This window comes from Acanthochromis polyacanthus, chromosome 22 (assembly GCF_021347895.1).
Source record: "Acanthochromis polyacanthus isolate Apoly-LR-REF ecotype Palm Island chromosome 22, KAUST_Apoly_ChrSc, whole genome shotgun sequence".
NCBI classification, from domain to species: domain Eukaryota; kingdom Metazoa; phylum Chordata; class Actinopteri; family Pomacentridae; genus Acanthochromis; species Acanthochromis polyacanthus.
Window position 1 is genome coordinate 26,617,123 of NC_067134.1, and position 27,646 is coordinate 26,644,768.

General features: G+C 42.3%; 1 protein-coding gene across 1 annotated transcript; it reads right to left on the reverse strand.

Annotated features, from left to right (window-relative positions):
* Positions 1 to 496: 496 nt before the first annotated feature.
* LOC110956465 (transmembrane protein 47) lies at positions 497 to 25,401 on the reverse strand. Its single transcript, XM_022201965.2, has 3 exons — positions 24,681 to 25,401; positions 9,834 to 9,974; positions 497 to 5,337 (listed from the first exon to the last, which is right to left on the reverse strand). Exons 1-3 carry the CDS (start codon positions 24,907 to 24,909, stop codon positions 5,159 to 5,161), a joined length of 549 nt encoding a protein of 182 aa, XP_022057657.1. The 5' UTR covers positions 24,910 to 25,401; the 3' UTR covers positions 497 to 5,158.
* Positions 25,402 to 27,646: the final 2,245 nt, after the last annotated feature.

Genomic DNA, 27,646 nt, shown 5'->3' on the forward strand with positions numbered 1-27,646 from the left:
TAACCTCAGCGTGTTTTTGGACTGTGGGAGGAAGCCGGAGAACCCTGAGAAAGCCCACGCATGCACAGCAAACTCCATGCAGAAAGATCCCAGGAGGGCGGGGATCTTCTCGCTGAAAGGCAAAAGTTCTAACCACCAAGCTACTGTGCAGTCCAAGTTCAGAACATTTTTTAAATTATTAAACTGAGGCTGTACTGACGCTTTCAAGGCCAGTGTGTAAAATACAAGAGGCCTGGCTTGCAGAAAAAGTGATAATAAAAAGACTATACTGTCAATAGCAAACATAGAACATTTATACCTCAGAATACAAGCATCTTATCGTACCTGGGAATTACAGTGCCTTACTGTACTGCGTGTTGTTCTGCGTTTTGAGAGCATCATTAGTGGCTCCATAAGATAAACTGAAAGTGAAATAAGCCTGATGGTAATTATTTCAGAGCCGCATAATGAGGACAAAGGAAAAACGTGACAACAAAATGAGACAGCGAGTGAGACGTTCTGTTCAGTGCTTTAATGTGTCAACGTACAAAGAGATAAATGCTGATTACTGACATCTCTACAATGGCATCTAAAACATGCCAACACACACACACACACTCTTTCTCTCTGTCAGACACACTTTTTCACTCTTCTACTGTCATCCACACACACACACACATCCTAAATCCCTATGCACATCATTAGACAGCGTTTCTCTCCAGCCTACTGGGAGATGATGCATAAAACAGAGCTGTCTCTGTTTACGAGCCTCTACGTTTCATCATTAAATTAATAAATAAACAAATGCTAATAGCTACGAGTCAGACCTGGGCTAAAACACACAAGGTACCAACACAGGTCAGAAACCCAAATACTTTAATTAGGAGGAATATTTTACTGAAGCGCTGGGTTTTGTTTTGCTTTTGTTGTCGCTGTCACCAAGCATGAGTAGTTCCCCGTATGAGATTACACCGAGAGTCCTATTTATCCAGAACTGTACTGATGGACTTCATTAAAAATCAAAGCATGTAGGTCATTTTTGAAACTGCTGCGAACACATTTGCACCGTCGTTTAGAATCAGGGGCTCATAATTACAATGTGAGGGAATCCAAACGACTTGAAAAGCATTGTTAGAAATCAGCATGCGTTCTTTTCTGCAGTTTCAAAATGTAGTATCATCACTTTGAATCCCAGATTAAGGATGTGTGTGATTCTACCTGACGAAACAAAGCCTTTGATCTGAAGCTATCTGGCAGGCTCGTTTAGAGAGACCAGCACTGGCACCGAATAGTTGAAATCTGCACAGTCGCTTTGTAACACATTTTTTTGACTTTAATGCTTCCATTAAGCTATTCCTGTGTGTTTTAACCCGGGTCTGTTGCAGTGTTAGTGCATAAGACTCCTCTACTCCACCAAAGCACAGAGACATTTTTCTAGGTAGCAGAAACACCCTTATTAAGCAGTGATCATACAATAGTAAATACAGCAGTGGGCATACCAAATATCATACTGGTGGTGATGAAGCTTCACAGTCACAGAGTTCTTCATCCATTACCCGACTGAGCACAGTGAAGCCGTGACATCCTTCAAACTGTCAAGAACGCATCCTGAAAAGCACCCGCTGACCTCTAAAGCTGGGACGACTAATCAGACACCAGCACGGTTTCTGTTGAAACTAGGTAGTAAATTAAAAAAAGATCACAAAGAGGCTATGAAGTTTAGGATTTTATGTGCGCCCTACCTTCAACGCCCATCAGATCGATATCACAGATGGGAATATACACTGTGAATTTACACCATGAGGGTTATGGTGGCCTCAGTAGCCTTGTGAAGTGTGTTGTATGTGGTTTCAATCCATACTGGCCACTAACTACCTCTTTATGGCCATGAGTTACCAGTCAGATATGGGTACTGTTAGCCAAGTTACCCATATGGCATGGGTAATATGACGGGAAACAGTTAGCCTTGGTGACCTTCAGATTTAGTGGCACACATACACTACCATTCAAAAGTTTGGGGTCACTTAGAAATGTCCTTATTTTTGAAAGAAAATATTTTTTTTTTCTCAATGAAAATAACTAGGGATGTCTGATATCGAATTTTTTGCCAATAACTGATATGCCGATATCGTCCAACTCTCAATTTCTGATTCCGATCTCAACCGATACTAATATATGTGGGCTATTTAACTAATTTTAGGTAACATTACTTATGTCCTGCTGGGAAATTAACACATCATGCCTAATTTTATTGTGATGCCCCACTGGATGTATTCTCAAATGCAACAAGACTTTCCAAATGTAAACACTGTTTGTGCAAAATAAGAAAAGTACTTCAACTTCAGTTATGGGGGGAAAAAAATGCCATATAGGTTTCTTTAATTGTCTCAAACAACAGTTCACTCTCCCTCCCTCGCTCTGTAAGCCTGAACTTTAACAATGTCATTTGTGCCTGGTAAATGCTGGCGAAATCCAGGCGTTATTTTATCGTTATTATTTCATGAGAGGCAAAAAAAACGATAAAGATATTGACCGATATTACATTTTTATGCCAGTAATATCGGCCCATCCCAAAAAAAAAACACATCAAATGAATCAGAAATCCAGTCTAGGCATTGCTAATGTGGTAAATGACTATTCTAGCTGGAAATGTTTAATGGAATATCTCCATAGGGGTACAGAGGAACATTTCCAGCAACCATCACTCCTGTGTTCTAATGCTACATTGTGTTAGCTAATGCTGTTGAAAGGCTCACTGATAATTAGAAAACCCTTGTGCAGTTATGTTAGCACTTGAAAAAAATGTGAGTTTTCACACAAACACGAAATTGCCTGGTTGACCCCAAACTTTTGAAGAGTAGTGTATATTTTGCGTCAGTTAGCTGTTTTTAGTCGCTAAGAGTGATATTCTTTTCATCTCACTCTTGGCAAGAAAGCAAATAAGCATATTTCCCAAAATATCCAACAATTCCTTTATGATAGTCAGTATTTCCAACAGTTATTTAGTTTTTAGGTAAAATAAATGACCTAGTACTATCACTGCACCCTGAACATCTACTGTAAACAATTACATTGAATGTTAAAGTGACTCTTAAATACAAAGTTGACGTCTCAGTTTCCCATGACCTTGTTTATATCTGTAAGTGTTTTATTAATACTGTGTACATTCCCTATGAATACAATGAAATATATGAGTTATGATGTAAAGTGTTGCCCATCGGTCTCCCAGTGGGATCAACTCGGAGTCGTAAATATCCTTGCACGAGCCGATTCCAGAAGCAACGCTGCAGTACTGACAGGCAGCAGTGACAAAAAAAAACAAAAAACAACCATTTTTCCTCAACGAAAATAGAAGCAATTATTCTTGTCATCATGCCAGTTGATATAGAATAAACGGTGTATTTTAGGGTGACGGTTTCTTGACAACTTTGCAGTAAATATGTAGCAGAAAACACAAGAGGCCACTTGCATTTCATTAATGTCAGCGAAAGAGTTCTTGATCCCTGTACGGCTTATAGAGTGGAGAAAGGAGGTCACAGGGTTAGCCAATTAATTCAGCACACAGGGAGAAAGAAACCATAAATAGGTTATCGCACAATGAAAGCAAAAGTTTTGCTTTATTACCCGATCGAGACCTTCAAATCAATATTTGCTTCTCCAATGCTCTTTCCACCCAGAAATTGCATTGGATCTGTGGCAACCATCCAACAGCAGAACAGATAAATGCTACTTAAACTAAAATCAGCCTGCTGGGACATGAAAGTAATGATGATCACATCCTTTTTTGTAAAGGTGGGGATGTTTTGATGGAAGACACCATCCTGACTTTTGTCTCCATCTGTTCTGGCATCCATTAGTTGTGACATTTGATACTGGCTGCTACTGACATTTGCTTGTTTTCCATGTAAAGCGACACACTCTGGGCGTAGCGTTGATCCCTGACATCTACTGTAAACAAAGAGACAGCAGTTTGTCTGAACTTATCATTGGATCCGGTTGATGAATAATCTGATTACATGCGCGCAGTAATGCACCGATGCCTATTTCAGAAGCTACCTTGACAGCAATCCTATCAACAAGTACTTCTTTATTAACATGTTTGATTTCTGAGAGTGTAAAATGTTGGTTTTTTTTTACAGTTATACAATAGATGTGTGCATGTAAACATGACTAACAATAGCCTGTAACTGCTTGTGATTCATTCCTATCCACCCAAACAGGATGCAGAGGAGCTGGAAGGATGCTCCGATTGTCACGGTGCGGAGAACCTCAGCTCAATCGAAATTTAGCAGACCCTTGGAGGCAGCTGAGCGCCGTCCCGTCTCACACCTCCGACCACAGTTAATCAATCATGACAGCTGCATGCCCAGACCCTGTGGGTTGCCGCGGTAACAGACAAGTGGGTCGATAACAGAATATTGAGTGGGTGTCTTTATTTTATTCCATCCCGTCTTACCTTCCCCTCGAGAGGAATCTATCAAACTTATGAAAAGTTATGAGGCGTAACTGAAAGCGTCAGATCCCCTTCCACGTCCTCGTCAAAGTTTAAGAGCTCTAAAGAAACTCTGAAAAACAAACGACACAGCTCCTAGCTAAGCGCTGATGGCGATGCACTCGAGACGCTGATTGGGGAGCAAAAACCCAGCCCGAGGATTTGATGTCAACATGTAGAGATACACTTGTCGTTACATGTGTGCGTAAACGTACAGCCAGAGCATCCCAGTCTGAGATCCTGTTTTCCAAGGAACAGAGTTGATAGGTTGGGTTGCTACAACACAATAACAGCAGTTCTTGCAGTTAGGAATGGAGGTGTTGGCATCGCCGTGAACCTCCATCCTGTGTTACTGCAGGGTTGCCAGTCCTCTGTCCTGGGAATAAACCCTACCCAACCCCTCAATCCCTCCCTACATAGTACAGTCTGTGCAAAACACCTCCTAGCCTCAGCAATCACATGTCTGTTGACTGAGGGAAGGAACCTCTGGACCACTTGTTTTATTCCTCAAAGCATGTGGTCATACAGTTATTGGCTCAAATCTGATGTACAGTATTCCTTACAGTTCTTGGGAATTGAGCTGGCAATGAAAAACCCCCTCCCCGTTCCCCCAATCCAAAGCCCCCTCTTCACCCCCTCTTCACCTCGACTTACAGGTGGCCAGAGGGTTCCCGGTTTGAATCGGAGCTAGTAGAACTCCTCGTAGTTCTTGGGATTGAGGCAGTAGAGGATTCCCCCTCCAAAGGAAAAGATGGTGCCCCCCCAAGCCAGGCCGTAGCCCCAGTTGAACTCATGGTAGATCCTCAGGTTGTTGCTCTCGATGAACTTGATTGGGTAGAGGACCAAGCTGCAGGCCTGCAGGACAACTGGAGGACACGAGCAAAAGTTAAACTTTCTTCAGATTCAGACCAATGTCATTCTACTGATACTGATGTAAAGAAGAATCTTTCTGTAAAAATGCCATGTGGTGTTTGGTTATAGGCGGCCATGTTGATTTTAGGCCTGAAAACACCAAAAATGTCAACTATGATACAAAAAGTCCCACTGTTATATATTGAGCAATTTAACATTAAACTTCCTTAACTGTAGCTGTTTAATATTGTCACTGTCACCATGTTGTCATGCTGACATTAGCATTAGCATTTAGCATTCAGCTCGAGGCTATCAGAGAGCAATTGTCATCCACGTTGTGTTGAGCAAACTGTTTATAGACAGATTAGAAAATAGAGTTTATAGACCGAGCAGGAGATGAACTGGGTGATGAGGAAGGAAGGCTAGATAAAAATGTCAAAATATTCTGTCATCAGTTTCTATATTTAGTGATACAACCAGCAGTGTGAGTGCCAGCTGGTAGAGGCAGAAAGGCTGCGAATGTAAAAAATATTTATGTGCTGGGTCCTCTATCAGGTCTAAAGCAGCAGCTGCACAATGGTACAAGAGTGTGAGTTAACATGAAGGATATACTGTACAGTGTGTGTATCTAGCTGTGGGTGGAGGCTAGTATTTCATCTTTATTCTAATTATTAAATCAAAAACTACAGTCCAAACAAACTTCCTTGGTGCAAGATGCCTCTCTTGCAAAGTTTCATTCGTTTCACACTTTTTCCAGGAGTCATGAGTGCAAAACAAAACACTCGTAGAATAGCAGAGATTGGGCCAAAAAGACAGACGCATGCCTGGAGGGGGTCTCATTTGGCTCTGCTTAGTTCATTTAGCACATTTCAGAAAAACAAAATAAATCAAACCAGATCGGGCATGAGACGGGGAGAGGGGATGGTGGTGGAGGAAGAGGAGGAATGAGACAGAAGAGTTAAGATAAAGGGTCAAAGGAAACAGGGCGAGGGGAGGGAGGAATGAATGAAGGGATGAGAGGAGGTGAAAGATGACAGGGAAGCAGTGGGGGTGGAGAGATGGATGTTTTAGAGGGTGGCAGCGGAACAAAGGGGAACACATCAATCGGTATTCCTTCAAAGGGAATTCATCTTGTGGGAACATAAACAAGCGCTGGCACTTTCCTGAAAAAAATACGCACACACACACAAACGAAGAACACATGATAACACAAAACATGCAAATATTACCACAGATAGAGTAAAAAACACAAGCCTTAAAGAGGTAGATGGTGGTGATTTATCATTCACTGAGGATCATTTGCTTACTGTTGCATTTGAAGGGCAGCATCCACAGTATTCTCATTTACACAGTCTTCCAAGAACTATTCTACTTTAAAATGGATGCAAACTACAGAGGAACACGCCGTTCGTCGTCATGAATTTCTATTTTTCTGGAGCTTCAACATCATGCATAAAATTAAACTATTACTGATGTCTGATTCATGCATGAGGGTTAAAAACCACAGATTCGCTTTAGGAAAGGTGCATGCATTTATGCCGTTTCTTCCATCACTACTCAAGCGTGGCAGCGCAGTATCATTCGTGACTCAAAGACAAAAACCTTCAGTTGCCAATCACTGTAAAACATAACAGAAACCCTCGGCGGCACTAAAAGCGGGCATTTATTTCTATTAATTGAAAAAATATTCAATAAAAGTTAGATTAAATGTGTCTGTCATTTCTGAGCTGCTCTGAAGCCCACAGTGTACAGTTCACCACCTCCAGCTGAGGCCAACAGAGAACATTTTCATGGAGGAATTATGAATTTTTATGCTTTAGTCTGTAATGTATTTCTCAAGCTAAAAGACTTCTGGCTCGTTAAAATCACATACAGTTGTGAACAGAAGTGTACATACACACAGTCTTGGGTTTCCAATGACGCCTATAGCCAAATTTTCAATACAGAATCACTGAAACAAGTGTTTTTGCCTCAATAAACGTCATGCCTTCTTCATGATTCTTCTAAATAGATAATATTTAAAAGAATCTTTCTCTAAAATGCCATGTGGTGTTTGGTTATAGGTGGCCATGTTGATTTTTGGCCTGAAAACAGCAAAAATGTCAACAATGACATGTGTCAACTATGTCACAAAAAGTCCCACAACTATATATTGATCCTTCTGTTATGGTCCCTGCTCCTGTCCCTGTTCTTATCCGTCCTTCTCCCTCTTTTTCTGTCATCTGTCGCTCCCTGTTCTTACTCTCTCTCCTTGTCTTGTATCTCTGGCTCCCTCTGTCTGTCTGCATGTCTCCCTCTCTCCGGTGTCTCTCCTTCCTGAATGATCCACCTGCCTGCAGTCTGATCGCAGCAATGTGAATCAGCTGTCATAATTAGCTCACTCCAGTCACCTGTTTGCAATTCCACCTGCCGGTAATTAAGCCAGCTCTCGTTTACTCCATGTTGGATCACAGACTCACATCTCTGTGTGGGCTGTTTTCCCCCCTTCTGGACTTGGTTTTCCCCCTTCTAGATTTCCTCCACATGGACTCCTGGATTCTCAGCTGCTCTGCTTCAGTCCTCAGTCTGCCAAAGTCCTCCTGCCAGCTTCCTGGTTCCTGTGCCTGCCTTCCTTAGCTCTGTTTTTCCTCAGTTTTGTGAGTACACTGTCTGTTGGCTTAGTTTAGTTTTTTTGCATGTGTTCTCCTAGTGTTCCACTGTAGAGTGTAGTTTTTGTTTTCTTGCGTATTTTGTATTTGGTTTAGTCTTTCCCCGTAGGTTAATTCAGATTTGTAAGATTTTTAGGTTTAAATGTCCCACCCCCACGCAGTGATTTGTGCTGCTTTTTGTTGGATAGGGCCCTTGGTGTGGACAGTGACCTCAGTAGTAGGGCCCAGGCTTCCATTTCCCCACAAGATCCTGTTCAGGTTAGGGAATATGACCTCCTGAATTCCCTTGCCCGTCTTAATGGGTTATGGAAGAGGGTGACAAACTCGCTGGAATACAGTGAAGTTGCCAGAAAGCCCTGGCTCATTTGCTCTCTGCCTGACTTCCCCGCCCGTTTAAACCGGATTAGTTTACCACTTGTTAGCGCTTCGCCCTCAACACCCAGCAACTTTCCAGAACCGATCCCCCAGCCATCAGTTGAGCCACCAGTGAGGACACCTCGCCACAGGAGGCGTGGTTCCAGAGGTCTCCAGCCAGACCTGGCCGCTCCCCGGTGCCCACACCCATCCTGGCAGTTCCTGAGCAGGTCAACGCTGCCTCGGCGTCAGAGTTGTCTTCGCCTCCTCCAGCGTGGTCCCGCCTCCGCCTCCTCCGGCGTGGTCCCGCCTCCGCCTCCTCCGGCGTGGTCCCGCCTCCGCCTCCTCCGGCGTGGTCCCGCCTCCGCCTCCTCCGGCGTGGTCCCGCCTCCGCCTCTTCCGGCGTGGTCCCGCCTCCGCCTCTTCCGGCGTGGTCCCGCCTCCGCCTCTTCCAGCGTGGTCCCGCCTCTTCCAGCGTGGTCCCGCCTCTTCCAGCGTGGTCCCGCCTCTTCCAGCGTGGTCCCGCCTCCTCTCTCTCCTCTGTCTCTTCCTCCTCCACAGTGGCCCCTCCTCCGTCACCAGCCCTCCAGTGGTCCCATGTCCAGCTCATTTCCCTCTTCTGTCTTCGCCTCCTCCTCCAGGGTGGCACCGTCTTCATCGTCTCCTCCTCCTCCTCCACGGTGGCCCCGTCGTCTTGCCTTCATCATCTCTTATTGGACACTTTATTTCAATCTTTCCCTTTCGCTTAATTCAGATTTGCAAGGATTTCTTTATTTTAGTTTTAGATCAAGTTTCTTTCCATTTAGACTGTAATGAGGTTTGGTGTTTTCATTCGTATCTATATTAGCATTTCATTTGTACAAATAAAAAAAATACACATGCTCTGTCTTAGCTTCATCTCAGTGCCTGCATTTGGGTTCTCCACCCCCCCCCCATAACAACTTCTCAATTACCTAAAGTCAACACTACTAGTCTGCGCATTCCTTACAAGTGTATGCAAACTTTTGTTCACAACTGTAGCCTCTACACCAACCCTTTAACTTAACCCCATTTGGTTTGCACAATGTTTTTGAGAAAACATCTGGTATGCAACACATCCAGCTTTGCAAAATGAAGCATTGAAGTATTTTTTCAAATTATTCATGGAGCTGAGAGTGAGGAGAAAGTGTAAACTTGCTAGTTGTCCAACTTGAGATTAGGCCTGGCTGGGGATATGAAATGGACAGGCGTGACAATGCTCCAACCCTGCTGGGCCCGAATCATAAAATGATTTTCTCTAAATGAGTTTGAGGGAATGAGTGGGAGACTGCGCACTCAGTCTAATGAGTAAGTAGGGATTATCATTTAAATTCATGTCAGTTTCCAATGTGATTACCCCCAACCTTCCAGCTACCTTGTCTAAATTGGCTAATTAAGTAATCCCATTGTGTGTGTGTGTGTAATTGTGTATTTTAGCACAAATGAGTGTGGCATTCGACCTAGGACTGGAGGAATTTGTGTGTGCTGACCTGCAGCAAAGAGCATGATGGCCACGGGTGTGTAGAACTGCCGTCTCGTGCCGATGCATACAGCAACCAGAGCGACCAGGAATGACATCAGCACCAGAGCTCCGCCCCCTAGCAACAGGGCCAGGGTAGCAACTTGCCAGTCTGGGAAGGGAAAGAGGGGGAGAAGATAAAAGGTAAAGAGAAGAAGTCAGAAGAAAATGACTAAGCACAAACAAGCAACACGTTGCATAAAAGCTAACATTCATCAATAAAAGATGCACGACGCGGCGAAGGAGGGAGGAGGTGAGGACGCAAGAGATGGAGGAATTCAGAATGAAAATAAAGGATGAGGGGGATGAAAAGATACTGGAGGTGGAGAAGGACAGACAGAAAGAGGATGGGAAGAATCAAAGAGCGAGAGGGAAGAAAGATGAAGCAGCAGATGATGAAAAAAGGAGAACAAAAATAAACTAATGGAAAGAAGAAGAGAACAGATGGAAGAAGGAACAGAAACAAAAATGAAACAAATAACAGAGAAAAGAACAAAAGAGCGAAGATAAAAGGAAGAAAATGAAGGGGGAAATGAAAAAAGAAAGACAGAAAGATAAATGTTAAGAAAATACAAGAGAGATAAATGTTAAGAAAGAAAAATGTTGAAGAAAGAAAGACAAAAATGTTGAGGAAAAAAGAAAATGCTAAGAAAGAAAGATATTGAGAAAGAAAAAGGAAAGATGTTAAAGAAAGAAAGAGGAAGTCAAAGGATAGAATAAAGGAAAAAAGATCAAAACGTAGATGAAAGAAAAAAATGGAGGGTGCATTGAATAAAAGAGAGGACTGGGTGAAGGAATAAAAAAACAAAGGCAAGGACATATAAACGAAAAGAGGAGGAAAGGTGTTGAAATTCTAGAAGCACGGACCGAAGGGAGGGAAGGATTGATCAGGATTATGAAGAAAAATAGTAATGAAAGGAAGGAAACAGTCCTAATGAAAAGATGGGAGGAATCAGGAAGAAAGGGACAGAAGAGGAAGTAAACATCTCAGAAGAAATGGAGGATAGAAAGTAATGAAATCAAAAAAGTATGGACAAGAGAAAAGGGGTGAAGGTAAGCAGGAGAAAAGTAGACAAGGGGAGAAGACGGTTCAAGGAATAAAGAGGAGAAAAAGCAAGGAAAAAATGGCAAAGGAGGAACAAATGAGGGTAAAAGACGGGCAAAAAAACAAAGGGAAGCTCAAGGAACAAAGGAAACCGGAGAAATAAAGGGAGAGGCAAGTTAAAGTGAGATGAAGAGGGGCTTGGTGGCGATGGAGAGTCTCCGAGAAGGTGATGAGTGATTAAAGAGAAAAAAAAAAACGTGGAAGACACCGGCATAATGTTACAAGGACAGAGAGAGGGCAGCATGAAAAGAAATGGAAGGAAAAAAGGAGGAGGAGGAGGAGGAGGGTGGTGATGGTAAAGGGAGACGGGGTTGGGGTGAGGAGGAAGAGGAGGTGAGGAGGGCGTGGAGGGACTGGGGACAGAGGAAAGTAATGAAGAGAGAGAGCACTTAGTATACCTGAGCTGACAGAAAGCCTCGGCTAAAAAGCTCTGCTGGCATGCTATCAAAAACCTGTCCACATTTATATATAGGAGCGCTGGATGCTCACTGAAAACACACACAGATGCACCCTCATTTACAAGATATATAGAGATATAGACATATATAGAGATATAGATAAAGATGGAGAGCTATTTAGAGATATAAAGACAGAGAGATATATAGAGATATAGATGAAGATATAGATACATATCAAGATGTAGAGATATAAAGATAGAGATACAGAGATTATAGAGATAAAGAAAGAGAGATATAGAGATAGCTATAGAGAGCTATAAAGATTTATATGCAGTTAGAGATACAGAGAGAGATATATAAAGGTATATAGAAATTCAGATAAAGATAGAGACATGCAGAGATTTAGATATGTGGTGGTAAAGAGATACATAGAAATATAGAGAGATATAGATGGATATATAACAGATATATAGAGCTATAGATAAATATATAAAGATATAGATTGAGATAAAGAGATATAGGGAGTTATATACATATAGTTATAGATATATATATATATATAGAGACAGAGATAGATATATAAACATATAGACATAAAAGAGATATGTAGAGATATAGAGATAATGACGATATATAAAGGTATGGAGAGAAATATAGAGATAGAGATATATATATAGACATATTGAGATATAGATGGACATATAAAGATGTAAAGAGATATATACAGAGATATATTTAGATAAATATATAGAGATGTATAGAGATATAGATGGATACGTAAAAAGAGATATAGATGGATATATATATTTCTCTCTATATCTTTATATATCCGTCTATATCTGTCTATATCTATCTATATTCTACGTCTATCTTTATCAGTATCTCCATACATCTATCTCTATATGTATATAGCTCTATATATATATCTCTATATATGAACAAACAGACAGACAGACAGACAGACAGATCATTCAAGGTATCTATTTGCTCAGACATGTTACCGGTACAGAAACAGCATAAGGTGGCAAAAATGCTGGGATTTACAGAGGTGTACAAATAATGGTTATTTACAATAAACTGCTAAAAAAAATAGAGTATCATAGGAGTACAGACTGCAATAAAAAGCATATTATGAAGTTCAAAAGGTGCAATGTGAAAACAGAAACCAATAATAATGACTACAAAGTCTAAGGTTGGGGCATAGAGAACCAGGTCCAAATTCTAACTGATTCCAAAGGAATCATTGAGAAACTTTAATTTCAAATCTGCTTATTGATTCATAACCAAAGTCTTGTTTCAGATTCAGTGCCAGCACATCGCTGACCTTCAACCACCTTTAATACAAGCTGAATCGTCTCCTGAACTGCATGGTGGTGCTCTTTCTGGACACAAAGCCACACATGTTGGTTTTTGTTTAATGACAATATCAGTCAGAGCAGTGAGTCGTGCTGTTATGGACCACAATCATTGGAACCCTGCGCCAAACTTGTTTCGTACTACTAGCATGATAAAACACTTTCTTCAGCATGGCGTACAAATTAATGACTGTAACGTACCCAAGCAGGAAAAGTTCAAGAGTGTCACTGAAAAGTCGCAGCTTGTGTGCAGAAAAGGCTGTAACCTTTCTGGAGTTGATGCACCAACATTCAGATAAACAAAGATAAAAGAGCACGTCTCTCAGTGTTTGAGCTTCCTACCTCTCTCTGCAGCAGCCTAAATAGACCGCTGCCATTTCAGCAGGTTTCAGCGCTGCAGCACAATAATAAAATACAAAAAAGAAGGAACTGACTGTTATTGAATCATTATTTATCAGCAGCAAAAACATTAAACCAAGATTTTATTTCCAGGTTTAACAAACTGCATTAAAGGGGCTGTGAGAATTTGACTGAATACGTTATGACTTATCTCAGGATTTTTTTCTTGTGAGAAATAGGCATGTACAGGGGTCCTCAGTTTACGACATCCTTGACCTACGGCGTTTCGTCTTTACGTCGGAACTTGTTATGTGGAACTAGCTGACGAGTGCAGTGGATGAAGCGATAAGACGGCTTTGTTTACATTCGCCGGTTGTACGTCACCTTGGATTGCTCTACGCTACACAAGTTGTAATATTGAAGCGATTTAGCCATTTCTGTTCAAACTGGAAACCAGTTCTGAGAAGAATACTGCTGCAGAAAGTCCTACCTGCAGGACTAGCTCCCTTAGTCTGACTCTGTGTTTTTGACTCTGTCACATTTATTGTCTTCTAGGCTAATTTTAACAACAAAAAATGCTGTGTAACTGTTATTAATGAAGTTTGTTTGGCCTCTTCTCTTCTTTGTCGTACAGTTTCCCATCACATCCACAACGCTCACGGTCCGGCTGAAGCTGCATCGCCTCACTTTAAACAGAAACAAATGGTGCAACCCAAAAAATAAGCTACACACTGCAAACACTCACAATCTTACCAAGTCTATGTGTCTTATTTTTGGTCAAAATGTCTCCTCCCACTTGATTTAAGATAAATTCACTTAACAAGTGACATTTCAGCAGATGGAGGGACTTGTTTTAAGACAATGCATCTTAAATATCTAGTTAAGTCAGATTATCTTGAGATTATCTTGTTTTAACCCTCGTGTTGTCCTGTGGGTCACATTGACCCGTTTTAAAGTTTGAAAATGTGGGAAAAAAATATATATTTTCACAATGAAAACTTCCACATTTTCATATTTTTGGGGGGAAATTTTTGAACTTTTTTTTAGCAGGAAAAGAAATGTTTCTTTAAAAACATTTGGGGAAAAAATCAACCAAAATCTCGTTAATTTCACAGTATTTTGGTTGTTTTTTCCCCCAGTGTAATGAAAATATTAGAACTTTTACTGATATATTTGGAATCACTTTCTATAGTTTTAGGATTTTTTGGAAGATTTCTGATCATCTTTTGAAAATATTCACAATTTTTAGATTTTTTAAAATTTTTTATTTCTTTTGGGGATTTTTTTTAAAGGAAACTTTTCAGGAATTTTCTTCCTGAAGATTTGGGGATTTTTTTTGCTGACTTTTTGGATTTTTTTCAGACAAAGAAACAATATTTTTTGGTGCCATAAATGAAGACAACAGAAGGGTTAAGACACCTAAGCTTGACAATCCTGGTAAAATAGAGCTAAAAATAAGTTTTCCAGCTAATTATAAGATCTCAATATTCTAAATATCTCATCTTATTTCAAGAAATCTCACCAAGCCATTTTTCACTTGTTCTATTGGCAGATTTTTTTCAGTTATTTCAAGGTAAAAGTTCCTTGAAATAAGTTTTTTTTCTTGTTTTGAGAGGAGCATTTTTCCAGTGCACAGCCCTCTTTCTTTGGACTTTATTACTTTCCACTCTCTTGAGGGTCGGTCAGCAGCAGGAATAAGCATCAGAGCTGATCACGCATCAGAAATATCACGCAGATCTGCCACAAGTGAATGCAGGGATCCCAACAACTGACTGGAATGGGCTGATTTCACTGCAACACTCTCCTGTTTTATACGCTGGTTTGATTGGGCATTTTACGGCTGGATGCACACACTGTCATCTAATCCAAGTGGGTGCAAAGGAACAGAAAACAATGACCCTCTCCCTAACCTCTCATTTAACCCGATTAGATGTGATGCTGTCTAATTAGCCGGGATGATGTAAAAGCCGATTTCTGTACAGCACAGCTGAACTGGGATATTGCAAAACAGATAGAAAAACAGTCTGTACTCCTTGAGGGCACACAGTAGCTCTGAAATTTCTGGATGAAACACCAAAGGAACCTGATGCAGAAATGTAGCTGTCACTGCAGTCGCAAGCCCAATGCAACACTGCAGTGAAAATGAATTAATTCTTTTTTATTTTGCAGCCATCTCAGCTGTGTCAGTGTGGACACCTCCTAAAGTTACCGCTCGAGCGTGGCGAAAAAGCTTATGAGAGATGGATGGTGGAGGACAGAGATAAGGAAAGATGAGAGATTGAGAAGCAGAGGGAGGCAAAGATGGAGGTGAAAGATGAGATGCAGAGGTGGATAGTGGGAGGCGGAGCGGGAGGGAGGATATTAGAGATGAGAGAGAGAAGAAAGTGGGTAGGAAGAGAAAATAGAGCAGGACAGAGAGCAGAAGAGCTGAAACTTAAAAGCAGAGATGCAAACTCCTCCCGGGTGAAGAAGGTGGTACGGATGCAAACACCCCCAATTCCTGAGAGGAAAATCTGCCTTAAAATGTCGGTTTGAACATGAGAGGATGGAGCGAAACTCAGGCTAGAAATGATGGAATAGAAGGTGAGATGAAGAGTCAAACTGTGGCTCATTTGGTTCATCATTTACTCATATTTAACTTCCTTGTAACAAATCAAAAGTCTTACAAAACAACAGCCGTTTTGTACACGTGTGTTCATCAGTAAGCACACCTATGTGAACAAGTTTTACTTTTATTTACATTTTAACACACAACAGTCATGAACTACTAGTGTAAGATACTTTATGGGATTAGGATTCTATTGTACATTGTATACAGAGGGTCCTCGGTTTACGACGTACAGCGTTTCATTGCTGCGTGGAACGAGTTGGCAAGCGGAGATGACGAATACGTAAGACGGCTTTGTTTACATTTGCTGGTTGAATGCCAGTTCAGATTGTGCTACATTTGCCCTTCATTATGGCTTTCAACCATATTCATGTTATGCTCTCTTATCCTTTAGTAAAATGATTCATACATGCATGAAAGTCGTTGGTATTTGTGACTTTTCTGAAGAATTGATGGATATTGTGATGCACATAATGGCTTTGTTTACCTTTTCACTGGAGTTCCAATTTACGGCATACCAAATGCTAAAAACACTCGTAAACGGTTTTGTGTGTCTGTATGTGGAGTGAAGCTGTGGAACAGCCTGGAAACTCAACACAAGCAATGCCAAGGTATTCATAGTTTTAAACAACAATATAAACATAAAGTCTGGTCACAGTATATTGAAAAAGGGTCTTGACTCTTTACCTGTGTTATCAAGTGTGTCTTGTTGTTTCCTTACTGTCGTTGGTATTTTGTCCATTGTTGACATACATGTGTGTATATATGGATATGTAGATGTATGCATGTATGTATACTTATGTATGCATTTATTCATACAATCACTACTCTGAATCCTGTGTTATACCTTTTGGTATGTATAATTCCTTACCATTGTTGGTATGTAACTGTTGTTGCTATTTAACTGTTTTACTATTATCTATGGTTAATCCCACTAAGTTTCAATACTTGTCATTCGTTGCCTATCTAATGCATAACTTATGTTTATAGATAATTACTTTATTTAGAATTCCTTTTCTTTACTTATAGGAAGTGAAAATTTTGAATTAAAGTAAAGGGGACGGGGGTGGGATTAAATAAGTTTTCTTCCTCCCACTCCCTTTCAGGCATCAGAACCTACTGTATGTAATACCTACTGTAGCTTTGTAGTTGCTGTACGGAAATAACAATATATCTGTATGTATAAAATGTGGTTCTATTGGATATACTTGCCTGAAATGAAATAATAAATACAATACAATACAATACAATACGGCGAAAATTGACTTACATCGGGCCGGAGGAACGTGACTCTGACCCCCTGTGTATTAAATATTTTAATCTAGGATGCACCCTTCCTACATTTTTAATCTTGCAACATCATTTCAAACTAGCAAACTCTGCTGATGCTAATTGGCCAGTGCTTTATTTTTCCATATTTGTCTACCATGGCTGCATGGAAGGATCTTTTCTTTTGCGGTGTTTATGTACTTTACACCACCTCAGTTTGAAAACACCAATGCAGCTGGAAATCTATTTTTCATTCAAGAGGCAAAACCTGTATTCTCTCGCTCTGTTTTTTCAACTTGCATACATGACGCTGGGCATACAGTTGTAGAATTTCCCACACTGGTGTATGGAACTTGCAAAATAGTGCCTGCAAATGTTATTTCACATGCAGACCGTGCTGTTTCGTGGACCTACTCACACACAGGGGAAAAGCCGTTGCGTAATGTGACTGTTTGCCATGTGACAGGATTACTGCATTGCACTGACACATTTTTTGCTTTACTGTAAAACCAGTCCAGGCTGTCACGCTGATTAGCTGCTCCAGTACAATGGGTTTCTGGATCCAAAACAAAAACCAGCAGCTCTGTAGCTGCAACCATCAAATCCAGAGTACACAGTTTATTTGTCATTTAAACATTTAAAATTTGACATCATTGTAACACTTCATGTCCATCTAGTGCTGTGGACGGTACTGCACTTGGAAAACAGCGTGAGCCAACACTAGCCACTCACTGTAACTAAATGAATTTAAACATGATATATGCAGCAAGGAGAGTCTAGCACCAACTTGAGCCAACATTTACCTCTGATTCATTACCCTTTAATGCAGCAAAGCAGGGACTGGCTCCCAGCAGACTGCTGACTAAAGTTCTGGCTTCAGTTTACACAATTTCCAGATGAGATAAAAACAAATGAAGAAATGAAACTGATGCTGTGATACACACACATGGACGATGTATTGTGCTTTCCTGCAGAATACTGAGCTGTTCCAAAGGTTACTTTCATCGTCACAAAACTTCACTAAAGAACACAGCAGAGTTATGTGACGATCTACGTACGTTTGTCCGTTTGTTTGTCTGTCTGTCAGCAACATTACTTTAAAACGGACTAATGGATTTGGAAGAAATATTCAGGGAAGGTCAGAAACGACACAAGGACCAAGTGATTAGATCTTGGCAGTGATGCAGCTTATTGTCTGGATCCACAGCCTGTTGACGATCACATGATTGCGGACGACGAATGCTTTAAAGATTTCATCCGTCGGAAATCGCACAACATTCGAGCAGCCTTGGCAGAGTACTGCACTCTCTTTCTTGTTATTTACACTTGAAACTTGACCACCATTAGCACACGAGGGCTCAGTGACATCTGTGCATTTCAGCGACCCCCACCGATACTCACAACGACCATCGTTGAGTAGTCAGATGAGTTTTGGCATCAGTCGTTGGAATAACAGCCCTGAACACGACTCACAGAGGTTTAAAAGCTGAGGCAACACCAACCACCACCAGAACTGAAGAAGCCTCTTGGATGAGAGGTGAAACGTCTTCAAGGAACTTTCTTAAAGTCCACTGGATTGATTTAAACTACTTTGGATAACCATGACCTGGATGAATGAGAACCTACACGGACATCTTACACTTGACAGTCAACTACAAAATCTCTAAAACCCATCCATCCATCCATCTTTTATACACCGCTTAATCCTCGCGACCCTCGTGAGGATTAAGCGGTGTATATCCCAGTTGACTTAGGGTGAGGACACGGGACACCTGGACAGGTCACCCGTGTATCACAGGGCTACACATAGAGACAAACAATCACACTCGCATTCACATATATGGACAATTTAGAGTGACCAATTAAGCTCAGCATATTTTTGGACTGTGGGAGGAAGCCGAAGAACCCGGAAAAAAACCTGGGAGACCATGCAAACTCCATGGAGAAAGATCTTGGGAAGGCCGGGACGTGAACTGGAGATCTTCTAGCTGCAAGGCGAAAGTGCTAACCACCAATTCAACAATCGTTGTATGAAAAAAAAAAAAAAAGACTAAAAAAAAAATTTGCTTGAAATGAACTCGGCTAAGGAGGAGGTTTGATTAAAAACATCCTAACTGGAACTGTATTTAAGTTATTCACCACCATGGACAGGGCTGCACAGTGGTGTACTGGTTAGCACTTTCGCCTTGCAGCAAGAAGATTCCTGGGTCAAATCCCGGCCTGGGCCTGGGATCTTTCTGCATGGAGTTTGCATGTTCTCCCTGTGCATGCGTGGGTTTTCTCCGGGTACTCCGGCTTCCTCCCACAGTCCAAAAACATGCTGAGGTTAATTGGTTACTCTAAATTGTCCGTAGGTGTGAATGTGAGTGTGATTGTGTGTCTGTATATGTAGCCCTGTGACAGACTGGTGACCTGTCCAGGGTGTCCCCTGCCTTCACCCGAGTCAGCTGGGATAGACTCCAGCACCCCCCACGATCCTAGTGAGGATAAAGTGTGTACAGAGAATGGATGGCCCTCCATGGACAATTTACACTGTGTTTATTTTTAGACATTTACAGGCTTCTGCTGCAGCCGCGATACAGAAACTTGATCTGCAGCCATCAAATGTACAACCCTCGTGTGTGTGTGTGTGTGTTTTGGGAATGGAGGTCTGGGTGTTGGAGGCTGTGGGTTCCTGGATATTCCCCAGTTTGTCTATCTGCCACAGAACTGAGTGCCACATCATTTCCCATTCCTTGTTCAGCCGCTACAAATAGAACAGGCGTCTCCGGAGGGCTAACTGAGAGGAGAGATTAGGGAAGCGAGGAGAAGTGGCATGGAAGGGAAAGGAGGGAGAAGCTTGACCCCAGAGAAAATAGAATGGCGAAATGGAAATGGAGAGGACTGGGGAGACAGACGGGGAGAGAATGGAGAAATTACTGTGGGGAAATGATTAACATTAGAAATGTAACAACGAAGGCCTCGGAGGAAGAAAGAGAGATGAGGGAAGGAAAGAAAGGGTAATGAAGAACAAACAAAAAGGAGACAGGAAGAAGAATTCATTGAAACAGGTTGGAGGAGTAAAAACAGAGAAGGGATCGATATGGCTGATGAGGAAGGATGGGAAGGGCAGAGAGTGAGGAGGCGACATTTATGGAGGTTTCTCAAATCTCCAGCAACAAAGAATGTAGGTCAAAAGAAGCCAAATCTGAACAAAGCTGTGTTCATCATTTAGAAAACAAGCTTAAAAAGTCCAACAGTTTCGAGTTCTCATTGGACAAAATATAGACATTTTAGTGTTGGTTTAAGGGCTGTAAGTAAACCTAAAAGACGGCTCAGGAAGTCTTCTCTCAAGGTCAGATAATGACAAACCAGCTGGTGCAATATCACATCATGTGTACCTTCTGCTGTAATTTTAAAAGGAAAAAAAGAGATGATCCACTTGTGTACAAAAGGGTGAAATCTGAGCTGTTTGAAAAGACGAGGAAGAAAGGGTGAGGCAAAGAGGGGTGGTTTGTTGCTGACGGAATGATGTAAAAAAGAAAGAGATGGGAGAAAGGAGACGGAAAAAAGAGAGAAAGAAAACAGGATGACTACTTCAGGTTCAAACATCTTTTAGCAGAGTGGAAAATACATGTGACTGACAGGCAGTGCTTCCTCGGATATCTGTCTTTAAGGCAAAACGCCCACTGCAAGACTTTCTTTTTTTTTTCAATCTGAAATTGCGTCCCACTTGCCGAACATAAGGGAATTAAGATCGAGGATTTCTGCAATTCAGGAGCTCATTCAGCCTCACAGTTTGCTGTAGAAGCTTTTGTACGCCTGTCAGTGTTCTATACATAAAGACGATCATTACGGCATTAAGGTACGACAAGATATTTGTCACATGAAATTTAGAACCTGCTGTAGCAAATAAAAGGGTTGGAATCACGGGCGATAATCTGGATTTTTAGCATGAAGAACGTGCTCATGCGATGGGACAGGGAAGAGCTGCAGGGGAGCTTTTGGGCACATCTGTAATGGCAAAAATGATGAAAAAAAATTGAAAACAGCTGGTGTGAGGAAAAGGGCACGGGGCGAGTTGACACACTGCAGCTCATGTAGTTTCACCATCACATCAGGAGCAAGAAACCACTTTTCTCCATCCCACTTCTCACAATATTTCAATCCCATAATCTCCATCCATCCATCCATTTTCTTCCGCTTATCCGGTGCCGGGTCGTGGAGGCAGCAGGCGAAGCAGGTCGTTCCAGACGTCCCTCCCCCCAGCGACGCTTTCCAGTTCTTCCTGGGGGAACCCGAGGTGTTCCCAGGCCAGACGAGATGTATAATCCCTCTAGCACGTTCTGGGTCTACCCCGGGGTCTCCTCCCAGATGGATGTGCTCGGAAAACCTCCAGAGGAAGTCTCCCTGGAGGCATCCGAATCAGATGGCCAAACCACCTCAGCTGGCTGACAAGGAGCAGCGGCTTTACTCCAAGCTCCCTCTGGATGTCTGAGCTCCTCACCCTATCTCTAAGGCTGAGTCCAGCCACCCTACGGAGGAAGCTCATTTCGGCCGCTTGTATCCGCCATCTTGTTCTTTCGGTCACTACCCAAAGCTCATGACCATAGGTGAGGGTTGGAACGTAGATGGATGGGAAATCGAGAGCTTCACTTTACGGCTCAGCTCCCTCTTCACCACGACGGTTCGACACAACGCCCACATTACTGCTGACGCCGCACTAATCCGCCTGTCCATCTCCCGCTCCATTTTCCCATCACTCGTGAACAAGATCCCGAGATACTTAAACTCCTTCGCTTGGGGAAGCAACTCCCCCCCCCAATCCAAAAAACACCGTAATTAAACACTGCTGTATAATCTCACTATTTAAAGTGCCGGTGTCACCAAAAGGCATCTGTAAATGTGGATACTGCTGCTCATTTTCACCAAAAGATGTTGCTTTTTTGTCCTGTAACTCTCTTTCTGACCACTACGGTGGCCCAGTAGGCTCAAACATCCCTTTCCTGAATAAATACCTGCCAACTCCGGCTGTAACGGATCTTTATTCCAAAGCAAAGAAGGCAAAACGAGTATTTTCTCGCTTCAATCAATTCAGTTTCAGGGATTTATTGAGTTTCAAACTGCTGCAAAAAGAGAATGAATGAGAAAGCTTTTAAACTGAGACACCGCTGCAACAAACCACAGCGGACGGCACGAGCGGGGAGTGATTTCTTTTTCAGGATCAATGTGGGAGCGTTGCCGAGGCACACCTGCCGCGCCGAGACGTCTAATTAGAGAGCCCCGGCCCGGTGTGAATGTGTGGAGGTACGAGAAGAAAGAAAGAAAAGAAGCGCGAGAAAGTTGTGGACACAAATTGTGCCTGTGAGCGTGTGTGTTCCCGGAGATGCAACAACAGAGAAATCAGAGTGTGACATGAAATATTCAGCTGGGCTTCAGAGGAGAATGTCCAGAAATAGGTCAGCTCAACACGGTAGTAGCTCAGTGGTGCAAAGTCACAGAGAGATTCACACATGGACCTATAGACAGCCAGGATGTCCTAAAGCCACACACACACACAGTCCAACACTCTCTCACTTGCACACACACACACATCTACAACAACAAAAACACACAGATAGATTAGATAGACAGATATAGTTATTGATTTCCCATGCCCCTGTGTCTAATTAGCACCACTTGTGTCACAGCGGCAGCAAATAAAGTCACTCTCCCCTCTATTAAAGTAACGCTCATGAGCACTTGTTTCCCTGGAAACCAGTCCCGTCTACGATCAACCCATCCCCTCCTGCCTCAAGACCTCGCCTGGGTGCGACACCAAGGCCGCTTTCTAGACAACAAAGGAAAGACATTAAGGGGGGCGATGATAAATAAATGAGAGCTGTACAGCGTGAGGCAGCGAGCCAGCATTTCTCTCTACGTTCATCCACCTGTGCTGTCGACAAAAGAAACGTTGAGGCGAAGGTTGAGCGGCCCTCGAGAGAATCGGTGTTCTTTGGCATGCAGTGTTAACCCTCCTGTTGTCTTCGTTTACAGGCACCAAAAAATGCAGTTTCCTCGTCTGAAAAAAAAATCCAAAAATTCAGCAAAAAATTCCCCAAATTTGTGAAAATTTGCAAAAACCTTCAGGAAGAAAATTCCAGGAATTCCTGAAAAGTTTCCCTTAAAAGTTTCATTTTATTTAAAAAAAAAACAAACAAATTTGGCGAGAAAATTCTTGTAAATATTTTCAAAGAAAATGAATAAAAATCTTCCAAAGAAAAATCCTAAAAATATCTAAAGTGATTCCATAGATATCAGTAAAACTTCTCATGTTTTCTTTAAGAACATTCACATAAAAATCAACCAAAATCCAGCGAATTTCGCTGGATTTTGGTTGATTTTTATGTGAATGTTCTTAAGAAACATTTTTAGCATTTCTTTTTTTCCCCACAAAAAAAATGTTGAGAATGTGGACATCAGAAGTTTTCCCCACATTTTCAAACTTTAAAACAGGTCAATTTTGACCCACAGGACGACACGAGGGTTAATTTATCAAATGTCTGCAGTAACAGCAACTTGTATTTGAGTCATATTTGTTGCAGAAGTCCAGCGTTATCAAGAGAGAGAATGACTGAGACTGCGGGTAAGGTTTAGTGATATCAGGAGGAGTGACACCGACAGAGCAGCAGCACATGCAAGCAATGCCAGCACTAGTTCACAGGATTCTCTGATCTTTGGGTCGATATTGTAGTTGGGAGAAGGTCAGATCTACACAACAGACCTACCTTCCTACGCTGTCTGTCCGTCTGACTATTATGACCTTAGAAAGGAGAAAGAGTCTTTTTTTCCTTCACAATATTTCCCTAAAAATGCCCAGCAATCTGCTCAGAGGCTGTGAAATGTGTAGCTTCACGTGACGAAGAAGATCCACTAGAAGAACTCAAAACTTGCAGTGCATTTCGGACTCTTATGATTATATCCTTGAACAAGAAAAATCTCAACTGATGACAGAAAACAAATCCATCATTCACCACTAAAGCCCAAGGTTAGCTGTCTTGCTTTGATTGGCAGATAATTAAAAACCCCGCAGGTATTCAGTGAAACACCATCGAAATGTGCAAAAAGCAGAAAACCCTCACACTGAAGCAGCTGAAGCCGGTGTACTTCTGGCATTTTTGCTTTTAAAAAGAAAACTACGAAAAATGTTGCAGGGTCATTTCAATGTCATTTTGACTCAAATGCATTTAGAAACAGCTCTAATCCATCTGTGAGACTCCTAGCAGCCAATTAACAGCGACGGTTTGTGGTCTCAAATGTTGTTTGGCTGCAGAACAGAGCAGCTATCAGGGGGAAAGAGCATTAAAAATGTTTCCTTCATTGTAGCGATCAAACAACCGAACATCACTCTATTTAAAGTGCACTCCAACCTGGCCGGATCCCTTCATTTCACCTCTGCAATAATTAATGTGGACATTCCAGTGGAGTGACATGTTGGGGAGGTTTGTCAGGAGGAGCTGTGTTACGGTTGGGCAGGGACAGCTAGGATGTTTGGGAGTCTTAACTGATGCCTGTCTGTTGTTTTCCTGCAGGGATGTCCTTCTAGAGGTGAGGGAGCATCTCCCCACCATCATTCACAGCAACTCTTTGTTCACTACATGCATAAGAAGCCTCTGCTAACACATGACAGAAGAGGGAACAGCCCTCTAACAATGCTGGTAGATAAGTGTCCGATGCGCACGGGACAGAGCGGATGAAGCGGCTGTTTATCCCCCCCTCTCCTTACCGAAGCTCAGCGAGCTGCTGCACTGCCAGTCCTCGGTGCTCACTGGTTTCCAGCAGGACTCCCACAGGGAAAGGTAGTACTGGTCGTCAGCAGTCACCCACGCCGGGCTCATCACGGCTCCGACATCCAAGCAGAGCGCCAGGAAGACGCACACCAGCCCGACCAGCTTGAGCGGCGTCAGCGGGGAGCTGCGCGCAGACTCCTCGGTCTCGGTAACAGCAGAGGACATGGCGGAGGGTTCAGAACCTGTAGGGGTGTCGGTGTGTCCCGGTGTGAGACGGTCTGTCTGCGGGATGCTGCTACTGCTGCTCCTGCTGTTGTTGCTGCCGCCGCCGCAGCCGCCTGCGTTGTGCGCTGGACGGACGCTGCGCCTCTGGGCACCGCTGCCGCCGCGCACCGGAGAGCTCGTTTACCGCGCTGACGTCAAGGCTCGGAGGGATCAGCAGGTGCTACAGGGTCCGAGAGAGAGAGAGAGAGAGAGAGAGAGAGAGAGAGAGAGAGAGAGAGAGAGAGAGAGAGAGAGAGAGAGAGAGAGAGAGAGAGAGAGAGAGAGAGAGAGAGAGAGAGAGAGAGAGAGAGAGAGAGAGAGAGAGAGAGAGAGAGAGAGAGAGAGACCCTGTTTAATTACATCTGTACCATGGTGTGAAAGTCCATCCAGTTCTTCTAACCATACGCCCATTTTCTGTCAGTGTCCTCTCCTTTCTTGAAAGTTTAAATGGGTAAACATATAACTGAGGAACTTTTGAAGTCATCTTGCATACATTTTTATTTATTTTTTAAGTTTTTTATGTTCACTATGATCATGTCTTCACAAATTCCATAATTATTTATTATGGAAACAATAATTTATTAATAAAAAAATGAATGGATATCCCTAAAATGTCAACTAAATAACCGTCCCAGTTGAATAACAGCCACCTTCTAATTAGCTAAAAAAATAATAAAATGAGTTTATTGAAAAATAGTTTTGATTGTGCTCTTGTTATGAAGTTGAGAAGACTCAAAACGTGTCCAAAGTGACTCGAAAATTGTTCAGACTGACTTGAAAATGATCCATCATTATGGAAAATTAGTCTAGAATGACATGAAATGTCCTAAATGGCTTGAAAGTTATCCCAAAAACACAAAAATGATCCAAAATGACGGGAAAAGATCCAAGCTGATATTAAAACTGGTTGAAAATGACAAGAAAATTGTCCAAAATAACTTGAAAATTTGCAAAAACATATTACTTCTCAATGGAACTTAATTGCAAGCTTTACAATGTGGTTTTGCTTTGTTAGAATCTTTATTGATGGAGCTCTTTTCAAAATCAAAGTCCTTTACAAGGCTGACAAAAAACAGATCAGGATATTGGAGTTTTAGTGTTCATTATTAGCTCACATATTAAGGAGTGTGGAAAGAGGATGAGCAAACACAATTATATGGTTTGTTCTGTACACTAATGAAAAAGCCAGAGATGAGACGCAGACAGCAGAGGTGAGTTGGTTCAGGGAAGCAGAGCTATCCATGGATTGATTTAAACAGAGGGACCGATGGGAGGGAAGAATGACTTTGTTTGCTCTCCATGGGGATAATAATGAGAGATGATGACAAAAGGAGGCAGGGAAAGGAAAGAGCAACAGATAGAGGTCAAAGAGATGGAGGAAATAACAAAAAAGAAAACACTTTCCCCGCGTTGATGGAGAATAATGAATGGACGTCCTGTTGATGCTCATTCACAGCTTAATAAGGAAACACCTCCAGCCTCATTTAAGCTTTTATCAAACAACTCATGGCCAACAGATGCCATTTTAATGCCTTGAACCACTAAAGGTTTATTACCTGAAGAATAAAAAAAAACATGACAGAAAATGCAGCTGATTCCATCATACTTTATGTCCTCTTTGACATGCTTCAGCTTCATTGTATTCCAGGGTATATAAGAGGACATTTCAAGGCCTAGAGGGGTTTAATGCTGACATTCAAGCCATAGCACAACTCAGAAGCTGCCAGCTCTGACATAGCGCCTAAAACTAAAGAATGATGTGAAGCCACAAAGGCAGACATCATGAGAGAGAGACAGGAAGCCAAAAAACTGAAGATCTCCAAGACAGTACTTCATTACACAAAGAAAAAACAAGCCCAGCATGGTTCTACCAAACTGCTAGCTGGTCAGGAAACGTCTTTCTACCACCAGATGACCGTCACTCATCTGTTCCTCTGTCAGGAATCGTCCTCAGACCTCCAGGGACCTTAAAATGAGTGGACACTGGAGAAATGGGAGTTGTTCGGCGAGGACAGTTGGAAAGCGACTTGTTGAAGCTGGTCTGAAGTCTCACGGGACAGGAAGAAGCCCTTCATCGAGGAAAGGCAGAGGAAAGCCCGGTTACTCTTTGCTCTTTTACAAGGATTGGACTGTTGATGATTGGACTAAGGTTCTCTTCAGGGATGAATCCAGTTTTCAGTTGATGCCCACTCTGGACAACTTCCTGGTTAGGAGGAAGCCTGGAGAAGCTCCAAAGCAGACTGTCTGCCCCTACAGTAAAGCATGGGGGTGGATCAGTGACCATCTGGGGTAGTTTCAGTCTGGATGGAACAGGGAGAATGAACCAGGTCATGAACAGGGCTACTCTTGAAAACAGTCTTCTTCCATCAGCTGGAAAACTCTTTCCTGCCTCCAATGACTGGATTTTCCAACAAGACAAGAGAAGGTCAGCTAAAGGCAGGATGGAGAACCAGAACACTGGAACCATGTCTTGGCCTACTCAATCCAGAAACCACACAGGAACTGGTGATTTGTGACAGCAGCTCCATGCAGCAGCTCTTCTCTTACATGTGGGTTCACGGCTCAGACTGACTGGCTGTGACTTCAGTTTGATTATTATCGCCCCTTTAATGACTGTTCTTAACGTACCAGATGGTTGTTTGGAGGTGCAGCGGTCGGAGAAATCAAACTAACGACCGTGTTTGATGATGGAAGCGTT

What these genes read in the sequence shown, in the direction of transcription:
- LOC110956465 (XM_022201965.2), bottom strand. Translation starts at nt 24,909, where the DNA reads ATGTCCTCTGCTGTTACCGAGACCGAGGAGTCTGCGCGCAGCTCCCCG. An exon ending in CAGCAGCTCGCTGAGCTTCG is followed by an intron (nt 9,975 to 24,680) that starts GTAAGGAGAGGG and finishes TTCCCTTCCCAG; the next exon opens with ACTGGCAAGTTGCTACCCTG. An exon ending in CATCATGCTCTTTGCTGCAG is followed by an intron (nt 5,338 to 9,833) that starts GTCAGCACACAC and finishes CGTGTCCTCCAG; the next exon opens with TTGTCCTGCAGGCCTGCAGC.